Raw genomic sequence first — 21,981 nt, forward strand, 5'->3', positions numbered from 1 at the left:
TCACTTCAAGCAGTTTTAATACACAACCTGAAAAAACCTTGGTTATATGCACAACATTAAATACACCTTTTGCTATGCTATTTATAGCTAAATTTAAGTAACAGAATATTCCCTGACTGATAGTGCAGTTACATAATGCAGATTATCATGCCACTATGCTGTGGTGACTGTCAGGAGAGAGAACATCAAACAGGTAGCAGAGTAACTTCACTGCCTGAGGTGCAAAAAAAAAAAAGGGAATATAATAAGTACATGTTCACTGGGAAGTACTGAAGACTGCAGTGTGTGAGTGAGGAGTGCATTTCCAACATGTTTCTTACCTCAGTTTCAGTGCCGGGGTAAAGAAGCATCTTCCTTACTTTCTCAAAGTCTGGCATGTCCCGACAAATCCTACAATACACGTTCAGTGGTGTTACCTCCATATAGCCTGCTATACAGTCATCTCTGTTAAGGTTGTTACTGTTAAGGTCACTAGAACTGCTTTTAGTGCCTCAAATTGAACCCCAATTAAATAAATAGTGAACTAGTATTTGAAGTTGATTGATAATTTTATCAATCCTCTTCTTCATAAAGAGGATTGATTAAAAAAAAATTAATAAAGTTCACCTAAGCTTTTAGGAAATCCTGTGATTTCACAAGTAAGTGAGCTTTTAGGTATTTATAGACTCTCCTGAACTACTACTGTTACATTTCTGTTTGAATTTGAAACGTGGTCTTAAACACACTAGTTCACTTAAAGAACACATTTGTCCTCTGTTCCATTTCCATTTTTACATCGAGGAACCCTAGAAACACACCGATCCCCAGTTATACAATCAGCCCAAGAGTTATTGGCACCTTTAGTAAAGATGTGATTTAAAAAGAAATTTTTATTAAAGTTCATGAAAAATGTGTTAATGAGCTTAATCGCACACTGAAAGTATGACAGAAAATGAACCTTTAATTTCCTTGACCTTAGATTTTGTTTATAAAACTTTCCAGCTTGTAGCTTTTTATAACCTTTACCCAATTTGCATCAACATGTTTTATTTTTGTGTTCTCTAATCTCCCCCATGTTGATGAATGACCTTGAACTTGGCCTCTGTGTCACGTAGTATTTATGCCCCAATGAAACAGGAAGTCTGTTTAAGAGTTCCTAAACACTCAGGTCAACTTTAAAAATTGTTTAAATATAAACAGGAACATGCTTTAGTTACGTTTTGTTTCTGCATTTTATTTTCTGCTATATTAAGGTAATCAAAGCCACAAAGGACATTTTCCATAATATATTTTACACATATTTACTGAGCATGTCAATAATCATGTATCTGACTGTGCTAGTTAATTTCTATGGGACAATTGTAGATGCACACGAACCCAGAGTTTAATCTCCATTGGTAATGCTTAAAAATAAAACATGTTAATTTCTACCTTTCAAGAATCAAGTCAAAGCATGTCACAATGTTGTCCATCTGCAGAGCAAGAACAAGACATGGTCCCTCACACAGAAGAGGTTCCTGGTTAGAGTACAAGGATTTTATAATGATTATTGTTGACGTAATGATTTTAACAGTTGCTCTGTGAAGATTGAGGACTTACTCCAGTGCTGGTGGGCATCAGGAACAGAGATAGTTGAGTTATTTGGGTTTGGTCTAGTGAGCAGAGTCTCCCGGCCACCACGTGGCAGCCTGAGCTTAGCAGTCGTTGCAGCAGGTCCAGGTGAAGAGGTGGGCGGCTCATCTGGAGTACACACGAGGGCATGATGAGGCACGTGGTCTGGCAGAGAGCACTGCGCACTGAGCACCCAGCTACCACCGAAACACAAACAAACAAAACTGACCCATTCTGGTACACAAAGGTCTAATGTAGTGTCAGCGAGAATTCAGAATAGTACATAACAAGCTTTTATAAGCTTTCTGGGATCAGGAAAAGAAGGTATAATAAAGACGAATGCTTTACCTCTGATCAATTCTGATTTCTCCATGAGAGACTGGAGGAGCTTGTTTTTGGCTGAGTTAGTGATGGTATGAGACTGTTGCCGTTTCAAACTAGCTACTGGGTCTGATCTCAAACAGGGTATCTGCAATAAAAGAACCCAGATTAATAACTGATGTTATTTTTATCTTTCTAGTTTTTGGAGGAAACTTATAGACACTAGATTTCTCAGAAATTGTTCACGCACAAGTTTTTATACCTGCTCATGCTTCATGATTAATGTTTCTGTGCAGCATAGACCTTCTGGGAACATCATCTTTACATCCTGCACAGCCTGTTGATAAGAAACTGATCCTAAAACATAAAATAAAGCAAGAGACTTTGGGCTCAAGATGCCCAGGTGATTAGTTAAAAAAATATCAAATATCAGACAGCTCTGACAGGCCACAGCAATGCAGAAGATGTTTCTGTTAAACAAATATCTGTAGGACAGAGGCCAGCGTTTGTCAGCTTTGTTGTAAAGAGATTCTTTGGGTGTTACTTTGAACATATACTTTGAGGTGTTTTGTGAGTGCTAAATGACAAGGAGAGTGATTGTGGAACTGTCAAAGGAATTTGGACTGGAGTTCTGGGCAGCTTTTGTTTTATGCTAGATAGCCAGGCCTCCACGAAAGACTTGGGTAGAAGCTGTTGCACAGTAGGGAAGAAACAAGGAGGTGATAAGTGCAGAAATTTTATCAATATTGGAGAAAGCAAAAGATGGGAATTTATAGGAAGTTAACTAGGTAGATGGTGAAGCTACAAGTTTGGTCTTTCTCACAAATGTCAGCCTTTCCATAACTCCATTGTATATGAAACTAGAGTCAGTAGCTACCATGCTTGAATCGAATGAAAAGTCAATCAAATGAAAAGTAATGATGTTTCATTACTCCATGTAATCCATCTAATCCCAGTTGTTGTATATGCAATAATATAGCGTTACACACTTGTGCTCGCTCAGTCATGTTGCACAACCATTTCAACATGTGGTCATAAATGGTGAATGTGAGAGGGACAAACCCGTATACTAGTCATCTGATTTCTGCTCAAACTGCATGACTGATTTCTCAACATGTCTGATAATCACATTACAAACATGCTTATGCTGTACAAATGCTTTAGTAATGTCAGTGACATCACTAAAAATGTGTACAACCAGATAGTGATCAGCTCTGAAATTCGGTGTTGTTTTATCCGCTAAAACTTCATAGAGAAGAGACCAAAAGAATAAGTATTACCCCTGCTCAGTTAATGCATATCCCCACCTACTGTAGGTCCAGTTTGTTTTTGTGATGTTTCTTATTTTTGGACATTTCCTCTCAATGACAGTAGTAACCATCAGATCCAAGCTTGTTAACTTTTAGGTCAAACAATGAAACTGGTCACTCCTGCACAGCCGACAACACGTGACTATGATTACTAGGCAATAGCAAAAGTCAATGATCAACTTTGCATGCTGTGACACTCCTAACACTAGGTGTCCTTTTTACCCCCGAAATATCAAAAATTCATTTTGACCTGACATCTCGGTCGAACACATTTATTTGGCATTGTAAACCCTCTCATACTCTCATGTGATTTAGCCATATTGAAAAAAAAAACTTAGCAAAATGTCAAAATTGCACCAGAATAATACAGCATAAACCTTTATTCTGAGTCTTCCTTTCGATTCTAAGAAAAACGTAGTAGGCCTGAGTGAGACAGACGAGCCACAAAACCAGAGCTTATGTATCAACATAGACAATTCTAAAGCCAAACTTGACCCAAGTGCACCCGACTGCACCCCAGGCCTCTTCACCCAACTTCAGTGTCTGATCTCACTAACGCTCTTGTAGCTGAATGAACACAAATCCCCACAGCCACACTCAAAAATCTAATGGAAAGCCTTCCCAGAATAGTGAAAGTTATTATAACAGCAAATTGGGAATAAATGGTATGTTGAACAAGCAAATATGGATCTGATGGTGAGGTGCCCATAAACTTTTGGCCATATAGTGTACCTTGGAATGATCTTATTTATGAGTGATGGACAGCGTGAAACAAACACATATTGGCAACAGCAGCAGGGTTACTATCACTGTACTGGTGTGTGAAGTTCAGATTTTGGACAAAGCTCTTTGTGTACCAGTCCTACTGATGAAGACCTGTGATTTTTCCTTACAAGAAAAAGGAGGAAGAGCAGTGAACCATTATATAAACTTGTTCTACCCAAGATAGAGAGTTAAACGGCCACAGGAAATCTCCATGTCTCCACAGGTCATATGGGGATATTTTGTACAGTTCATGTTCCTATGTTTATTTCTTCTGAGCTAGCATGGTGATCGATGTTGAGAACAAAATAGGCATACATAAGATATGTCATGACCTTATGTCATGACCATATGTCATTGAATTATAAGGTTCTATGATAATTCTGTGATTTTAAGCTATAAAGGTTTGTTCCTAAATAAAGATCTAACTAATGCTGTTTCTACACTTTCTACAAAAAGGCAGATATATCCTTATTATGTCAAGGTCTCAATATGTTTGGGGAAAAAACAAAATCATGATGCCTTCCACCCTTTTAAGCATCATAGTCAGCTGACCATTAGAGTGAGCAGAGGCACTAAAAAGATCTTGATCATTTCACCAAATGATTGACTGCGTATTGTTCATTAATAAATGTATTGATAATTAGTCATTTACTTTAAATATGCCTGAGCCCAATTCATTCATCCCCCTGAAACAATCCTAGCAAAATTCTGACATTATTCACAGCAACATTTATGTTACCTAGATTCATATACACATCTTTTATATAGATATACACATCTGACACACATCTACACGTGATATACGACTAACAAGGGCTTAAACCGAATAATGTGAATAAATAGATTCTCATGCTAACAGCCACTACTAGGTAGTCATCAGAACAATTGCATTCAAACAATTTCTGTAAAAAATAAAGTTGAAGTTCTACTACCATAGATGCCATTACGCAATCTGTCAGTGCCATAGCTGGCCCTCCAGACGTGGAGATCTTCAGTCCGTGCTTGAGCTGGATCCTCAGGGCCCAACAACTCCAGAAGCCTCTTAACGGCATTAACCCTCTGTAGGCATAACGCCAGTACAGGTCCTGATGTCAGGTACTTAAATTCTGAGTCTCTCTCAGAAGGCTCACAAGGACGTTTTCCATTTATTAAAGCCTACACAAAAAGGGATACACCAATCTTTGTAAAAAAAAAAAAAAAAAAAACCAAAAACAAAATTAATAATAATAGTAATCATGTTTTCGGTTTTGAATCAAATTCAAATATAAGAAAAAGAAGGAGGAAGACGGTGACCTGGTTTTCTGATACATTCATCAGTGTGTTTGCCATCTTTGAGCTAAGTACAAGCATGTGCAAGCCCACTAAAGTGAAGCTGTTTTGCTGGATCTTGCTGAGAATTTTGCCCAAGTAATGACCCCAGACACCAGGCTTGAACAGTGCCAAAGTGAGAAGAGGCTGCGATCCTACAGAGCCCAGCAGTGTGAGTCAGTGAGACAGCTATAAAACATTCTTATTCTGAAGAAGACTTAAGTCACATTACTTACCTTCTGTCATGTAGCTGAACAAGGACTGACTTGCAGAGCCTGGATTGAGAGAAACATTGTCAGAGTGTATCATGTATGAACCACTAGGGGGAAAAAATGGCTCTCTCACATTTCACAGTTTCTGGACACGTGAGGCATACCTATGTTTGGAGGTGGAAGGAATTTAAATATAATTCGGCTACTGTGATCTAGAAAAAAAGAAACAATGTATTTATTTGGAAGAACTTTGTTTCTCTAACCACTGAATTGTTTTTAAGCTGCATCTTCACCTGGGATCAGCTGTGTCTCGGTAAAGAAAAGGGTGGCTTGTCTGAAGGCCATTTCAGGGGTGGTCGACATCAGGACACTCAGATCTCCAGGGTAGTCTTGTGATAAAAGTCTTTGCATTTTTCTGAATGCCTGCGGCCTTCTAATGGCACAGACAAGAGCCGGGGAAGATACCAGGCTTACCACGCTGCTGCGCCACTGGCGCTCACTGACCTCGAAAGGGCTCAGCTCCTGTGCCTGCTGCCAGGACAGCGTGGGCAGCCATTTCAGTGCCAACAACTCAAATCTGTCCTCACCCACTCCTCCTGGGTGAAAGTACATTTGGAATTTTTCAAGGCCAAATTAAAAAGTCCCAGAAGAACAGCCTGGGTCAAATAACTGCACAGTGCAATAACCAAATGTGTAGTGTAAAATTACTCATAAAACAACAGATCCTATTGCACATTAACGTATAACCTACTTGAGTGAGTCATGGAACCTATAACTATGTCTAGAACATGAAACAAGATAAATGGGGCATATTTGTGAAGCTCAGAGTAAATAAATATTTAACCTAACACATTTGTGGGTAAGTTTATGGAAGCTGCCTATTCTGTAAAGGCCCCTAAATTTTAAAACAAATGTTAAATATCTATTTTTAAAATAGTTTGACTTATATCCTCTATCTTTATCTTCATTTAATCATATTTTATATGAGGAATGCTTAGGGGACTTTACACCAAGCCCATTACCTTAAATGGATACTTTTACTAAAAAATTCAATAGAGCTAACGACAAATGAGACCTTTTTTTTTGTCAAGATACAACGGTCAGTCCAGGACCACCATGTAGCACTCCTGCTCCATGAACTGTGGTGTAATCTGTACAGTGCCCTCCACTAATATTGGCACCCTTGGTAAATATGAGCAAAGAAGGCTGTGAAAATTTGTCTTTGTTGTTTAACCTTTTGATCTTTTATTTAAGAAATTCACAAACATACTCTGCCCTCATGGATATCTAACAATTGCAAACACAACACAGATTTATCCAAAAAAAAATTCTTTGTTAAATGTAGGTGTGCAACAATTATTGGCACCCCTATGAATTCATATGAGAAAAATATATTTGAAGTATATTCCCATTGATATTTAAAACATTTTTAGTATACCTGGGTGACTAGGAACAGGAAATTATTCAACCATGACTTCCTGTTTCACAGGGGTATAAATATGAGGTAACACACAGGCCAAATTCCCCTTAGTTATTCAATGGGTAAGACCAAGGAATATAGCCGTGAAAAGGTTGTTGATCTTCACAAAATGGGAAGTGTCTATAAGAAAATAGCAGAAGCATTGAAAATGCCCATTTCCACCATCAGGGTAATAATTAAGAAGTTCCAGTCAACTGGAAATGTTATGAATCAACCTGGAAGAGAAAATGTGTCTATATTGTCTCAACGCACTGTGAAGAGGATGGTTCAAGTGTCCAAAAAATCTCCAAGGATCACAGCTGGAGAATTGCAGAAGTTAGTTTCTTAAATTCTCCAAAACTACAATCTGAAGTCACCTACATCACCACAAGTTGTTTGGAAAGGTTTCAAGAAAAAAAAAAGCCTCTACTGTCATCCAAAAACAAACTCAAGCATCGTCAGTTTGCCAGACACTACTGGAACTTCAAATGGGATGGGTTCTGTGGTCAGATGAAACCAAAATAGAGCTTTTTGGCAATAAACACCAGAGGTGGTTTTGGAGCACACAGAGAGGTAGCCATATGGAAAAGCACATCATGCCCACGGTTAAATATGGTGGTGGCTCTTTAATGTTTTTGGCTGTTTTTCTGCCAGAGGACCTGAACATTTTGTTAGGATACATGGCATCATGGACTCAAATATCAACAGATATTAAATAAAAACCTGTCTGCCTCTGCAAGAAAGCTTAAAATGGGCCGTGGTTGGATCTTCCTGCAGAACAATGATCCAAAACGTACATCAAAATCAACACAAAAATGGTTTAGTGACCACAAAATCAAGGTCCTGCCATGGCCATCCCAGTCCCCTGACTTGAAACCCATAGAAAACCTGTGGGATGAAATGAAGAGGAGAGTTCACCAGCGTGGACCTCGAAATTTGAAGGATCTGGAGAGATTGTGTATGGAAGAACGGTCTCAGAACCCTTGCCATGCATTCTCCAACCTCATCAAGCATTATAGGAAAAGAGCTGTTATCTTGGCAAAGGGAGGTATTGAGGTATAAAGTATTGATTAAAAGGGTACCAATAATTGTTACACACCTATATTTAACAATTTTTTTTTTTGATAAACCTGTGTTTTGTTTGCAATTGTTTGATATGTGTGAGAGCAGAATATTTTTGTGAATTTTTTTTAACAAAAGATCAAAAGGTTAAACAATTAAGACCATTTTTCACAGCCTTCTCTCCTCATATTTTCCAAGTGTGCCAATATTAGTAGAGGGCACTGTATCTGCAAACCTGATTGATTTCCCCTGAGAACCTTGTGAAGCAGACTCATGCCCTTCTCCATGATATGACCAGTCAGTGTGAGAATCACAATCTGCTCAGCCTCACTGCATGAAGGATACCTGTGCTTTGAAAGGACCACAGGGCTGAAGTCTGGTATTGTCCACATGTGGTGTCCTGCAACGATAGTATTGTTCTCCATTAGTTTTCATAGTGGATGCACAAAAGTACCCAAATTAAGTTGGCACTAGTACACTTCTGTACCGAGAAAGTTGAAGAGCTCTTCCATATAAGGTACAGCATGAAAGCAGAGATCTGATTTGAGGTGAACACTGCCTGGCAGTCTGGTACGGAGCAGTCCCACTAAACCTTGCAAAGCCAGCTCGTTCATCAAACCTTCAAAAAGAGGAAATATGCATATCAAATTCCTCTTATTGCAACAGACTTTGAAGTAATTTAAACTATTTGCTGCCTGCTGATTTCCTCTATTTTGGCATATTTTTCACACTAAATGTTTTCAGATCCTCATACAAAATGTAATACAAGACAAGGAGAACAGGAGGAGATAAAACAGTTCTTATCAGTTCATTTATTGAAGAAAATGGTTATGCAACCCCTATATGACTCAAGTAAAAAAAGCAACTGCCCCTAAACTCAATAACATTTTGTGCCACATTTAGCAGCAACAACTGCAACCAAATGCTTCCAATAACTGGAGATCAGTCCTTCACATCTCTGAGGAGGAATCTGGGGCCTCTAAAATTTTTGCAGAATTGATTTAATTCAGCCACATTGGAGGCCTTTCAAAAATGAACTGCTGTTTAAGGGCCTGCCACAGCAGATGGGGTTCTAGTCAGGACTTGGCCACTCCACAACCTTAATTTTGTTTCTTTTGAGCCATTCAGAAGTGGACCTGCTCTTGTGTGTCGGATTGTTGTCTTGTTGTATAAATCAATTGCGCTTGAGCTTCAGATCACAGAATGATGATTGGACATTCGGGATTTTCGGGACATTCGGGATGATTCTCCTTCGGGATTTTCTGCTAGAAAGGAAAATTCATCTGTCAATAATGGCAAGTCAGCCAAACCCACGATGTTAAACTGCTGGTATGGTGTTCTTATTGTGAAACGCTGTGTTAGCTTTACGCCAGATGTAATGAGACTCATGTCTTCCAAAACATTCCAACTCATTCAGTCAAAAGAGCATTATCCCAAAAGGCACATTTTGGCAAATGTGAGATGAGCTTTTATGTTCCTCTTGGTTAGCAGTGGTTTTTGCCGTGCAACTCTCCCATGGATACCATTTTGCCCAGTCTCATTCTAAAGGTGGAATAATGTAAACTGACTTAATCTGAGGTGAGAGAAGCCTGCAGTTCCACAGATGTTCATCAGATTTGTTTTGTAATTACTGGATGAGTTGTCGATGTGCTCTTGGAGGAATTCTGTTAAGCTGGTCACTTTTGGAAAGATTCAGCACTGCTTTCTCAAGTTTTCTCCATTTGGAGATAATGGCTCTCACTCTGGTTCAATGCTGTCCCAGAACTTTATAAATGGCTTTGTAACCCTTTCCAGAAAGATATATTTCAATAACCTTCTTTCTCATCTCTTCTGGAATTTCTTTTGATCGTAACATAGTGATGCTGTTTGTTGAGACCTTTTTAGCCTACTTCACATTGCTGGAAAGGGTTTTACATGGGTACATAAATGATGTTTAGATAAGGGCTGGCAGTAATAAAGCCTGGGGGTGCCTAGTCTAATAGGACACAATTATCAATTAAATTAGGTTGGTGAATTAATTTGTGGATTGAGGAACTAAGGGGTCAATTATTTTTCACACAGGGCCAGTTGGTGCATAAGTTTTTTCCTTCAATAAATGAAATGATTGTTTATAAATTGTATTTCGTGTGGCAATTTGTGAATGGTGGGCGGAGTCCAGGAGAAGGAATGAGCAATTCTAGGAATGACCAAGCACCTGTGAATAATTAACATGGTGCTTTTTGATCAGTGTGTCTGTTGCGGGACAAGAGAGAGTGCATGGAATTAGCTGAGCTACAGAAAAAAAACTGCAGAAAAGCAAAAATGTGTGTGTGTTTGTGGTTTTGCTATTTCACAAACAAGGTGCTGAAATGTGCCATGGTAAACAGGGGGAGAAAATAAAAGAGAAAAGTCAAGTCATGCTCTCTAAAGCCTGCCTCCTGTGTCCTCATTTCTCAACTTTCTGCCCAAGGGTTCTACATTCAGATTGTCTTTCTCTTATGGTGGTGCTTGAAAGTTTGTGAACCCTTTAGAATTTTCCATATTTCTGCATTATTATAACCATCATCAGATTTTAAAGTAGATAAAGAGAACCCAATAAAACAAATGAGAAAAAAATTATGCTAGGTCATTTATTTATTGCTGAAAAGGATCATATATTACATATCTCTGAGTGGCAGAAGTATGTGAACTTTTGCTTTTAGTATCTGGTGTGGCCCCCTCGTGCAGCATTATCTGCAACTAAATGTTTGTAGTAACTGTTGATCAGTCCTGAACATTGACTTGGAGGAATTTTAGCTCATTCCTCAGTACAGAACAGCTTCAACTCTGGGATGTTGGTGGGTTTCTCACATGAACTGCTTGCTTAAGGTCCTTCCACAACATTTCTATTGGATTAAGATCAGGACTTTGAATTGGCCATTCCAAAAAGTTAACTTTATTCTTCTTTAACCATTCTTTGGTAGAATGACTTGTGTGCTTAGGATCGTTGTCTTGCTGCATGACACACTTTCTCTTGAGATTCATATCACAGACAGATGGCCTGACATTTTCCTGTAGAAGTCACTGGTATAATTCAGAGGTCATTGTTCCATTGTTCAATATTGGTTCTATCAATAAAAGTTGTCCTGGCCCAGATGCAGCAAAACAGGCCCAAACTATAATAATACTGCCACTGTGTTACACAGATGGGATAAGGTACCTGGGGAGTGTGTGTTTGGATAGGGATTTTTTTGTTTTGTTTTTTTGAAGAAAAAAAAAACAAACAAACACGTGTGGAAGATGTGAGTTACACCTGTAGGCAGGTTGGCAGAGTGGCGGAGTGCATTCTCTCTCCTCAACAACAGCACCAGGCAGTGAGAGAAGGGCTCAAGCAGTGCTTCATCTATGCTCATTACAGATGCATGACAGAACGTCGACATCTAACACAACCACATAAGAGGTTTGTTACAGACATAATATCCATCACTTTCTTGGGCTGTAGCTTTCAGATTTAAGTAACTAAGAGTTTGTGTGCTGCAGGATTTAGAACTGATTACCTGCTCAGTGTTGAGGCCTAGGGATGAAGCTCTTATATTGGAAATCTGTACTCTCTGCAGCCCCATCAACTGGAAGCCTTTCTTTGCACATGAAGCCAGCACATAGCTGTAACAGCATGGTGGAACCACTGGAGATACGAGTAGAAAGACATCCGCTGCACAGACAGAGAAAAGGAAGGGTTCAACAGTTAAGGGCTCTCAGAAGTCAAGGTATTAAAAGATTCCTGGGGTGGTACCATCAAGGCTACATCTTATGTACTTTTGTACTGTATACATTATAATGTATGTTTAAAAATAATTTATGGCACACAAGTGAACCTTAAAGAAACTTTTAAAAGCTAATTAAAGGTGCGCCACATGCACCTTCCCAGGTAAAGACACATACAAATGATACAAAAGATGTACCCTTCCCGGTACCACTCCAGAAACAAGGAAAAACATTTTACTTCACAGAGTGTATGAGGAGAATGTATTCTGGGTGATGTCTGAAACCACACCTAATGCACTGTATATGGCACCTGCTTTGGAGTTGCTATTTTTAAGTTCATAAGCAGAATAGAGTAAAAATCTAGTGTGCTTGCAAACACTATGCATTGCAATAGTGTTCCAAAAGTGTTCCCTATTGGCACTTCTACCACTGTTTTTTCCCCCCAGAGTGTTCAGTGACATATTGGTAGGGTTCATATGTAGTTGTAAAAAAAACCTTACAAGTTTAGGCCATGCCCACTTTCAATTTAAATCAGATACAGATAGTGTTATTGCATTCCATCCCTTTATTACACCTATGTCATGGAGAAGATGTGGTGTGATGGTGTTTATGCAATGGGATTGTACTGCTAAGAAAACTAGACAGTGTGTTTCACATAATGCTCCAGATTCAAAATGATTCATTTACTTATTATACAAGCATGTGTGGCTAGATCAGAAATACAGTTCTGTTCAGTGTGGCTATTTTACATTTCTGTAGAAATAACATTTTATAAAGTACCTTTTACTGTGGCACAAAGCATTGCAGGTGAAGAGGCTGTGTCTCTGCTATCACTTGAACCCTGAACCCTGAGGGTAAGATACATGTTTAGTAAGTATTTAAGAGCTATGTGTGATGTTTTGGAATGTATTTTAATGTTGAGAGTAATAGCTTCTAATGGTAATATTTACTTGGCAGTCATCCTGTGATCATTATTTGGCAGTCTCCCACCAAACCACACACACAAACCCAAATGAACAAGACTGGCCAAGCGTGGGGAGTGGAACAGTGTACGCTCTCGGCTATGGCAGTGAAGGGCATTAATAGAAGCTGGGTCAGTCCTGCGTGCCAGCATGGGGTCTGAGGGCCCAGTGATCTCTTGCCACAGAGCCCTAGCATAAGGACCACGGATAGCCATGGCAAGCAATGGCTGCTGGGTAACCCATCTCTGCCCACTCGTTCCAAGCACTGAAAAAAAAGTATGTATTAGGGATGTAACTGAGTACAAATATATTGTTAGGATTGTTGGGGCTGGGGTCTATCATCAGTGGTTTGCGCCAATAACCCAAACTGTCTTACTTCGCTCCAACATAAAACCATAGTTCTGTGCCACAGGCTGCACACAGGGCAGAATATCTCAGTTGGGGTCTCCAAAAAACAATCATTTAAATAACATTAACTTGTATGTTCATTTCATATTTTTGTCATTCTTAAATGCATCATTTAATAAATTGTTATTAAAAGAAAACCTTCACGTAAAATTATTTGAGCATTATATTGAAATGCACCTTTAAAGGACCCCATTTTGACTAGCAGGGATATGCAACCAAAAATTATGTGTTATGTACTTTCATTTACTTCAAGACTATCTGTTCCATTAGTTTTGCTCACCCAAAAACTGGGTGGTGTGCCACAAAATGTGCCATGTTCTAGGCTGTTTAACACATCTAGACAAAAATATCAGGAAATAAATGCTGAAATTCTGATCATATCATATTCATCCTCTGATCTCAAACCCAAACATCTTCAGTGTATAGCAAAAACAAAAGAACTGGCCTTGCTGTTCCAATACTTTTGGAGGGGACTGTATTTGAGGCAGTAAAGCATACATATACAAACGTAATGCATCTTTCATATATAAATGTCGCTAAGTATTGTCATAAGTCCAACAGTGGGCAATATAGACATTGAGACATCGTTTTAAGGAGAGGATGTCACAAAAGGGTGTGATTTTCATTTTGTTCTGGATCAGAAGAACCTTATTAACCTTCAAAGGTTGAGCTGCAAGTTGAGCAGAAACACTGCTTATGAAAGGAATCTGCTCAAGTGTGTTGCTATTTCTCATAGAGAAATAGCCTTTATTTCAAAGATGCCCTATAGAGGTGGGTAGAGTAGACAAACATTTTACTCCAGTACAAGTAAAATTACTTATAAAAAAGAGTAATAAAGTATCCAGTGAGAAGACGACTCAAGTAGCAAGTTACAAAATACTTCAGATCTGATTAAAATGAAGGGAAAATCATGGTCACACCTCTCTTTGAAAGTCTTTCTGTTCTGATTATATGATAAAAAAACATGTGTTCAACATCATTTTCTACACAAATATTCTCTCTCTCTCTCTCTCTCTCTCTCTCTCTCTCTCTCTCTCTCTCTCTCTCTCTCTCTCTCTCTCTCACACACACACACACACACCAAAAAACAAACATTTTCCCAACGGTTGACTGTATTTATTTTCACAACATGTTAACTCAAACTTGTCAGCATCTGCATTTAAACAAGACAACAGAGAACAAAAGAACACACTATGGAACAGAACAGGAGAGAAAGTGTGTGTGTAGAGAGAGAGAGTGTTTTGTGTGTGTTGGTATGTTTGTGTGTGTGTGTGTGTGTGTGCGTGTATACGTGTGCCCTGCCTCCACGGACACGCTCGCTTCTATAAGGTGCGATAGCTGACAAAGAAACAGGACTGAGCCACTAAAAAGTGAGCGGTTGTTGCGGACACATTCAAATCACTGCAGTGTATCGCGAGACTCACGACCTCATTATACGTGATATAACCTAATTATTAAAACTACATATATTCATTAACATTTAACAGTAATGGAGGAACGCCGCCTAATGTAGTGAAGTGAAAGTACATTTCTGTGATTAAAAATGAACTTATAAATATGGCTAGTTAAACCTATACTTAAAAGTAATTAAAAAAAAAAAAAAAGTTACTCAAGCAAATGTAATGTGTTACTACCAACTGCTGCCTATACAGTTAGCCTTTCTTCCATGATAATCATCTGCTGTAGCTAAACACTGAAATACATTAATGCTGTTAACATTATTTGACATGTTTTACCTGCATAGTTTGCTAGGAGTTCTTTAGAAGGGAAGGTGAGGCGGAGGCCACACACATCCACGCCTGAGCTAAACAGAAGCTGAAGGGTATGATGTGTTGCCAGTGGGTTATGAAACATTGCCTGGTACACCAAAGCCAACACTACCTGAGACCAAGAGACATATTTGCACTTATTCCTGCTAATAACAAAGTGTGTTTTTGTATTACAAATGCTATTCCGACTACTGCAAATGACTTAGTCCTTCTCACCTCAGTGTGAGGCTGCTGAGAAGACGTGGCCTCTGCCCACTGACATATTTGTTCTTGAATGTTGAGTGTCTGCCAGTAGAAGCCAGGATTTGTTCCAAAGGTCTTCCTGACAGCCTGCAACTCAGCAAAAAGTTAACTATTAGTAATCATTTAAGTCAAATGAATTTGAATAAAAGTCATTTGTTTGATTTGGTTCATTCATTTCAATTAGTCTGACCTCTTTGTCAGGGCTAATTGAGACAAAGCATTCAAGCCTTGAAGAGGGCAAAGAGACAACTGAAGGATGAGTTTGCTTTTCCAGTAGGTGGTTAAGCTCTGGCAGCCAGGATGCCACTGTCCTCAGCTGAGTCTGAGCCAGGAATTTTGACACTCGCTGACCGAATGATGTCCAGCCCCTCTTCATGTTCTTCCACTGAAAGTAAAACAAATAAAAAGCATGATAAAAATCCAAACCGAATGAATCAGAACACAAGAAAAGGTAGAGAACTAGGTCTGTACGATAATTCTTACCCGAAGTTTTGTGCGTGGAGACCTGCTTTCTTCAGGAGGCACAGCGCAAATGTAAAGTACTAAGGAATCATCCTTCCAGAACTGTTGCAGCCCAGTGATGCAAAATGGAGCACTGTTTGTCACACTGTCCTCTGTGCTACAGCTGCTGGGTTTGGCCTGCCGCACATCAGACCAACGTCACATTAGACTTTAGATATTTATCCAATCACAGTTTGCTAAATTTTCACAATGATGCATACCAATGACATGAACCACGCTATGAGCGAATTATAAACATGAGATCCGAGTGCTGTTGACTCCACGGTCTGTGCCTTTCCTTTTGCTTGTCCTGCCACCACACCAGGGCTCAAGAGAGGCACCATTAAAAGCAAACACTCTCTGCATTTGAGGTAGGAAGGCAGGGTGCTAACTGATGGAAGATAAGACCCATCCTGAGAAAGATGGAAAACAAAAAAATCTTGTCAATGTAGTCAAGAAACATTGATTGTCCTAAACGACTCATTATTCACTATATAGAACAGTACTCTCATACAATATGTCATGATAGTGCCAATGGGGCACTGAACTGCACTTCCCATCAGCCCCAGCATGTCACATGTCTCAATCACCCTCACCTGTGTATCATTTCACCTTGATTAGCACCACTACATAATAAGGTCCTATTTTTCAGTGTCTTATTATTAAGCTTTTGTTGTTGTTCTTGTGTTCGTGTGTTGTCGTATGTGCCACAGTCTCGCTTATAGTCTGCATGTTTTTGCCAAGTATCCTCTGTTGAGGTTTATAGTTCTTGCTTTCACTGTTTTGGTTGTTTGTTTATGCTTCACATAAATAAAATCTACACTTGCATCTTCTCCTCTACAAATTCTTGACAGAATGCACCACAATGGATATTAATTAGTGGGTACAGAAATCCCATAATGCAGTGTGCCGCTGATAGGTTTATGCAATGAATGTAACTAAACCCTTGCAGCAAACATACTACATAGTGTTTATGGAGCGCTTTTGACACACCGCCAAAAATTCCAGAAACTGAAGAAACACATTTTGCATTCAACTCACAATATCATAAATTATATCAGTCATCTCAGCAGCACTCTGCTTTCTCTTTGTGGATTGCTGTGGCCTGAAGGTGAGTAGATACTTCAGATACTGTTGCCGCTGCGCTCTGTTCTTCTGCCGTTCCTTCTGCATGTTGTCACTGTTAAGGAGAACTGATCAATGTCAAGAATACATAGTCTTTTAAATAAACCTAATCACACACTGTAAATGCTTTCATTAAGCCTATTTGTTGTTAAACTGTTCTGTAAAATAACATAATCACAGCACTATATGTTGAAAAAAAGCTCGCAAATCATGAACATTTTACAATCAGATCCAACCTTGTGGTGTGCAAGGATATGTAAATTAATTTTTTTTTTTTCAATTATAGAAAAGTAATTTATGAAAGTCACACAATATACCGATAACACCTCTCAAATACAGCACCTTTCATCCTTTTGTGGCTCAGCTGCTGCTGTTAGTGTTTTATCTGTCAATGCTATAGACTCATCACATGCAGTTGTAATGGGGGATGGTCCACTCAGCTGTTTATTAGCAGGTACATTTACACATCTATGCCAAGTTTCCACTACTCCAGAGGTCATTTCCTTTGCAGGCTTGGCAGAATCTTCAGGGATTTTCCTTTTGAAAGAGCTTGCTGGCCTTTGGTTTGCCTCTTTTATTTTTTGGAGTAATAAACTTTTCCCAGAAAGCATCCTAAAAGCACAAAATATTTAAATAATTATGATAACACTGTTATCGATCCTGCAATAGATGTACGATACTGAAACTGAAATTTTGAGGCAGAGCCATAGAGTTTAAATATACAGCGAGCACACTTCTGCAGTTGTTTATTAGATGATTTGTGCCATTTTGATGTCACCAATATGGGGTCCAAAATGGGAAACAATACCTTTTGCCAGTATGTGTACAATAGTCAGTCCGTACAGGATTTCACTGAGTGTTTTTTTTTTGTGATTGTTGCGGCTAAAAATGCTTTTTCAACATTTGTGATGCACTTGCTGAGGTTTTTTTTCGTGCTTTTTTTTTTTTTTACAGAAACAATCTGTCTTCCAATTTACAGAGAAATGCATCTAATCTAATTGGGAGGAACCTCATCATGCAACAAGCTCCTTGAACTGGTGAAATTGCAGTTGCACTAAATTGTTTTTCACAATGCTCAATGCTCAATGCTCGTGAATTGAAGAGGGCTTTGGCTGAATGCGATTTATGATGACGTCACATAACAAGTCTTGGCCCAAATCTGCAGAATATCTGCAGTAATTTTGAAAAATCACAAGCTCCTCCAAATATTGCAGAGTTTGCTTGATTTTTCATTAATTTCTGCTACCACAAAACTGATCAATACTGGAGGGACTGAATAGACATCGGGCAGTGTACACACTATGTAAGAATTGTATACACATATTATTTCTCTTTATATGACTATATACACTATGACAGCATCACACTAGCACTAGTAGTTGTAGCTACTAATGTCCACAAGCATTTGTTTACAATGAGGATGATGTGAGAGGGCAACCACAGGAGAGTGCACTGAGATCGGCCATGGCTCCCAGGATCCTGTGGTCTGGTTCTTCAAAGCTTTGATAAATTGAATAAAAGTTTAAGACCTGAGGACTGGAAATAATCAATTAAAAAATAATAAGCTTGGTGGCAGCACATGAGGTGCCATTTTAGCCAGATATAGAGCTCTAAAGTCGGCTAAATTGCCCGACTTCCAAGTGCTCCCCATTTTGGTGATGGTGCAGGATGTCTACAAAAGAACACAATCATGTGACCATGTCTCTATTTTTTAACTCTATGGGGAGAGCTTATCTTTTTATAATTACTGCCTCTGTATGTTTGTCTTGTACTCTCTCAGTGGATGGGACTTGCTTTGGTAGATCCTCCTGTGCGTGTGTGGATGTGTTACAAATATCTGTTGATTTTGTCTGTTGCTCTGTGTTGCGCAAATCAATGTATATAGTGGGAGGATCCTCATTTTTCAGATGTAACCTCCAGATGGAATCATCTCTCTGTCCAATAGTCCTTCTAGAAGACAAATGACAAAACATTTCATTCAGAATCAAATGTATACTACTACTACTACCACTACTACTACTCCTAATAATAATAATAATGATTAAAGCTGCAAGCTGTATTTTCAGGGGCCAAGCAGCCAGACTACAATTGTTGCCTAAGCAATCACAGAAAACCAGATCCATAACTTTAGGCAAACAGATTCAAGAGTGATTTGTAGTTTAACACATGATTTGTATGTTTTGACCACAGACCGTGCTGATAGTCTCTGACTGTAGGAGGAAAGATCTAGATGAACAAATGTTTTTGTTCAGTTTTTGACAAAATCCAAGGTGGCTGAAAATCTAATTAAGTGGAAATCGATGTCATGAAATAGTCTCAACCCAGGGAATCCAAGGATGCCTGGCTTTTACATTTTGTATACACAGTTTAAAAGTTATGACCATGAAAATTACTTCCAAATTAGGCCCAAATTTGACCCAATGGTGCTGATAGAGCATTGGCAACTCTTGGCTTAGACTTGGTCAGAATGTTCCAAAGACCCTCCCCAATTAGTGTGCCAAATTTTACAACTTTTTACCAGATGGTTCTATGGGCTGCCATAGACACTCTACCCAGAAGAAGAAGAAACTGAAGAAGAAGAAGAAGAGGAGGAGGAGGAAGAAAAAGAAGAAGAAGAAGAAGAAGAAGAAGAAGAAGAAGAAGAAGAAAGGGTAGAATAACAACAGGGTGCCTAAGCACCTTTAGCCTGATTAATAAACTCTTCATTTTATTTGGAGTACCTTGTGGTTGTAGGACTTTTCTTAGATGGCCTCGTAGGTCTACTAGAACTTTGTTTAGATACACTGATTGTCTCTGTATCCTTACATGCCTGCCTCATGCAGAAAGCAGCCAACTGCTCCATTATTTTAACTTCTGGTCTTTTTCTGCTATTATCTATAACAGAAAAATTATGACTACATGCTATATGTCTGAACAGAAGAACCAGAGGAATGACATGCATGGTAATCTGTAGACTATAGACTACTCTATGTATTGTTATATTAGAGTACAGATGCAAAATGAATATAGTTAAGTTGACACAGTGGAAAGAGACAAAAGTACAATCTGAAATCAAACCTGTATATTTAAATAGCTGATTCAAGTCCAGTTTTTCTTCTTTAGTAGTTTGTTTGTGATGGCCATGTCGTTTAAGAGACTGCAGTACCAGATCCAGATCCCAGTTCTCTAGAGGCTATTAAGAGAAACAGTTGTTCTCAGAATATGCCTAGACACTGATAAATGAACAATAAAGTTAGACTCACTTTCAAAGACAAAACAGGGCATGACTGTGTATGTATCTTTTCTTTCCTTTCTACAGAATTGTCTGTTTTACAGACTTCTACAGGCATCTGGAGAAATCGTTCACTTTTAGGATTTGTACACTCTGATAATGAGTGTCCTACAGCAACCTTCGTGTCTAAGTTGCTCTTTATCTGATGCTGCACAAGAGTAAGTGCTTTTGGAGGGTCCTCAGATTTCTTGGCGAGTTTTTCTGGTTCCGTTGCGATGACAGTAGGCGTTTCAAATTCGAAACCTGTAGCAACTTGAGTTAAATGGTCTCTATTCTCTACAGGGAGCTGAGGTGTAACGTCATCTTCCTGGTTGTTTAAGCCATTATCAGAGACGTCTGTGAATGGCTGAGTTATTGGTTTGAGGACATCCTGTTTGATGGAGAAACATCAAGAGCAATCAGATATTTTCACACACACACACACACACACACACACACACACACACACACACACACACACACACACACACACACACACACACATACCTCAATTCCCAATTCCTCCAATGACAGGTAGTCCAGGTTAACATCTGTCCCATCAGGCAACTTGAAGACTGATGGTCTCTGATAAATAGATATTTCCTCTTCGTTGTCTGACTGCAGAATGAAAAAAAAGGTAAGGGATAAGTTTGCACTTATTTTTATACAGTTATTATGCTTTTGTAAGTGTATCTTTTAAAAACATTAAAGATAAGACACCAACATTTAAAAGGACTTTTAGAACATAAATAGTAACTTATTGTCAGGTGTCATGTCCAAAACAAACACAAACAGCTTGCTACTTGAGTTTGTTTAATATTAGCTAAAGTAGCAGGTTAAAGTTGGACAGCTGGCTAAATGTTAATTTATTAGTGAATTAACATGTTATTTACTTACCGAGGATGATGAACCGAAATCAGGGGAGGGTATTTGGGATTTGATGCTGTCAAAAAATGAGCTGTTCTGCATTTTTGCACGTATTTTTCTCTATGTTGTATGGAACCCAAAGAGCTGGGTACAGTAAGTAAGACTAGTCCTTGTGTCATGGCGTGAAGCTTTGCTGTTACCAAGCAGCCAAGGAGCGTTGTACTGTATTAATGGAGTCATTAAGGGACCATCTAAAAAGTGCATGACTTGGAGAACTATGTAAAATTCTACTTACATAATATAGACTACTGTGCCAGATATCTGATGGCATGCAGTACAGCCCAGTCAGTAAGCGACCAGCTAAAAAGTGCATGACGTGGACAATTGCGAAAAATTCTACTTAGACTATAGACTACTCTATGTATTGTTAAAATAGAGTACAGATGCAAAATGAATATAATAAAGTGGCATGCAGTACAGCCCTGTCATTCAGGGACTGTCTAAAGAGTGCATGACATGGACAACTATGTAAAATTCTACTAGGACTATATAAGTATCAGAGATTCAGTCACCTTGCTAGCATATTTACACACCAGTTAAAGATCTAAATATTTTTTTTACACACCACCTGTCTGTCCTTTTTCTATAATAATTGTTTTAAAATACATTTTAGTTGATAACAATCTATTTATGGTCAATTATATTGTAAATGATTTTTTTTTTTAATGGATTGGTGCTTCGCTTAAGTTAAATCATTGCCTTTTAAATTGACGCTTTAAACTAAATCATCTGATTACACTCCTAATAAATATCAACTATAGTCATAAACCATTTCCTGGTTGGCTTTGCAATTTACTATTTGCTTGCTGTTTACTAGTTACTGTGAAGTGCAAGTATTCATATTTGTAACTCCATAGAACCCATGGCTGATTAAGAGAAACAAGAGGATTTTAACATAAACAAACCTTTACAGTTTTTTTTTTTAAACTTACATATAAAGGTCTACATGTTTTTATGTCCCAGGATTGGTCTACATTTCTCTAACCCAGTACCTGCATGTTGGTCTCTAGCTGTTGCTTGTTAATATTTATTTAGAGCTACCAAAC

At 38.6% G+C, this 21,981-nt stretch overlaps 1 protein-coding gene and 1 long non-coding RNA gene across 6 annotated transcripts in view; one reads left to right on the forward strand and one right to left on the reverse strand.

Annotated features, from left to right (window-relative positions):
- LOC108257359 (dynein axonemal assembly factor 8) lies at positions 1-21,958 on the reverse strand. 5 transcript variants are annotated; one of them, XM_053675351.1, is made up of 30 exons: positions 20,906-21,958; positions 20,516-20,626; positions 20,148-20,399; positions 19,816-19,930; positions 19,479-19,632; positions 18,553-18,708; positions 17,101-17,370; positions 16,675-16,813; positions 15,855-16,046; positions 15,616-15,771; positions 15,323-15,517; positions 15,106-15,219; positions 14,857-15,001; positions 12,701-12,977; positions 12,531-12,598; positions 11,543-11,697; positions 11,299-11,425; positions 8,515-8,646; positions 8,263-8,427; positions 5,800-6,102; positions 5,671-5,718; positions 5,531-5,569; positions 5,280-5,449; positions 4,919-5,141; positions 2,174-2,268; positions 1,939-2,059; positions 1,579-1,787; positions 1,411-1,496; positions 321-390; positions 1-214 (listed from the first exon to the last, which is right to left on the reverse strand). In XM_053675351.1, the coding sequence occupies exons 1-30, from the start codon at positions 20,975-20,977 to the stop codon at positions 146-148; spliced, it is 4,428 nt and encodes a 1,475-aa protein (XP_053531326.1). In that variant the 5' UTR covers positions 20,978-21,958; the 3' UTR covers positions 1-145. The 5 variants fall into 5 exon arrangements, 4 of the variants coding, with proteins under 4 accessions (XP_053531326.1, XP_053531325.1, XP_053531327.1 ...); XM_053675350.1 differs by having other exon boundaries at positions 20,001-20,399; XM_053675352.1 differs by lacking the exon at positions 20,148-20,399.
- LOC128629080 (uncharacterized) overlaps positions 20,541-21,981 on the forward strand; it is a 9,445-nt gene continuing 8,004 nt past the window's right edge. The window contains exon 1 of the long non-coding RNA XR_008393392.1: positions 20,541-20,645. This is a non-coding gene — a long non-coding RNA (uncharacterized LOC128629080). The remainder of the gene's footprint in view (positions 20,646-21,981) is intronic.

This window comes from Ictalurus punctatus, chromosome 24 (genome assembly GCF_001660625.3).
Source record: "Ictalurus punctatus breed USDA103 chromosome 24, Coco_2.0, whole genome shotgun sequence".
NCBI classification, from domain to species: domain Eukaryota; kingdom Metazoa; phylum Chordata; class Actinopteri; order Siluriformes; family Ictaluridae; genus Ictalurus; species Ictalurus punctatus.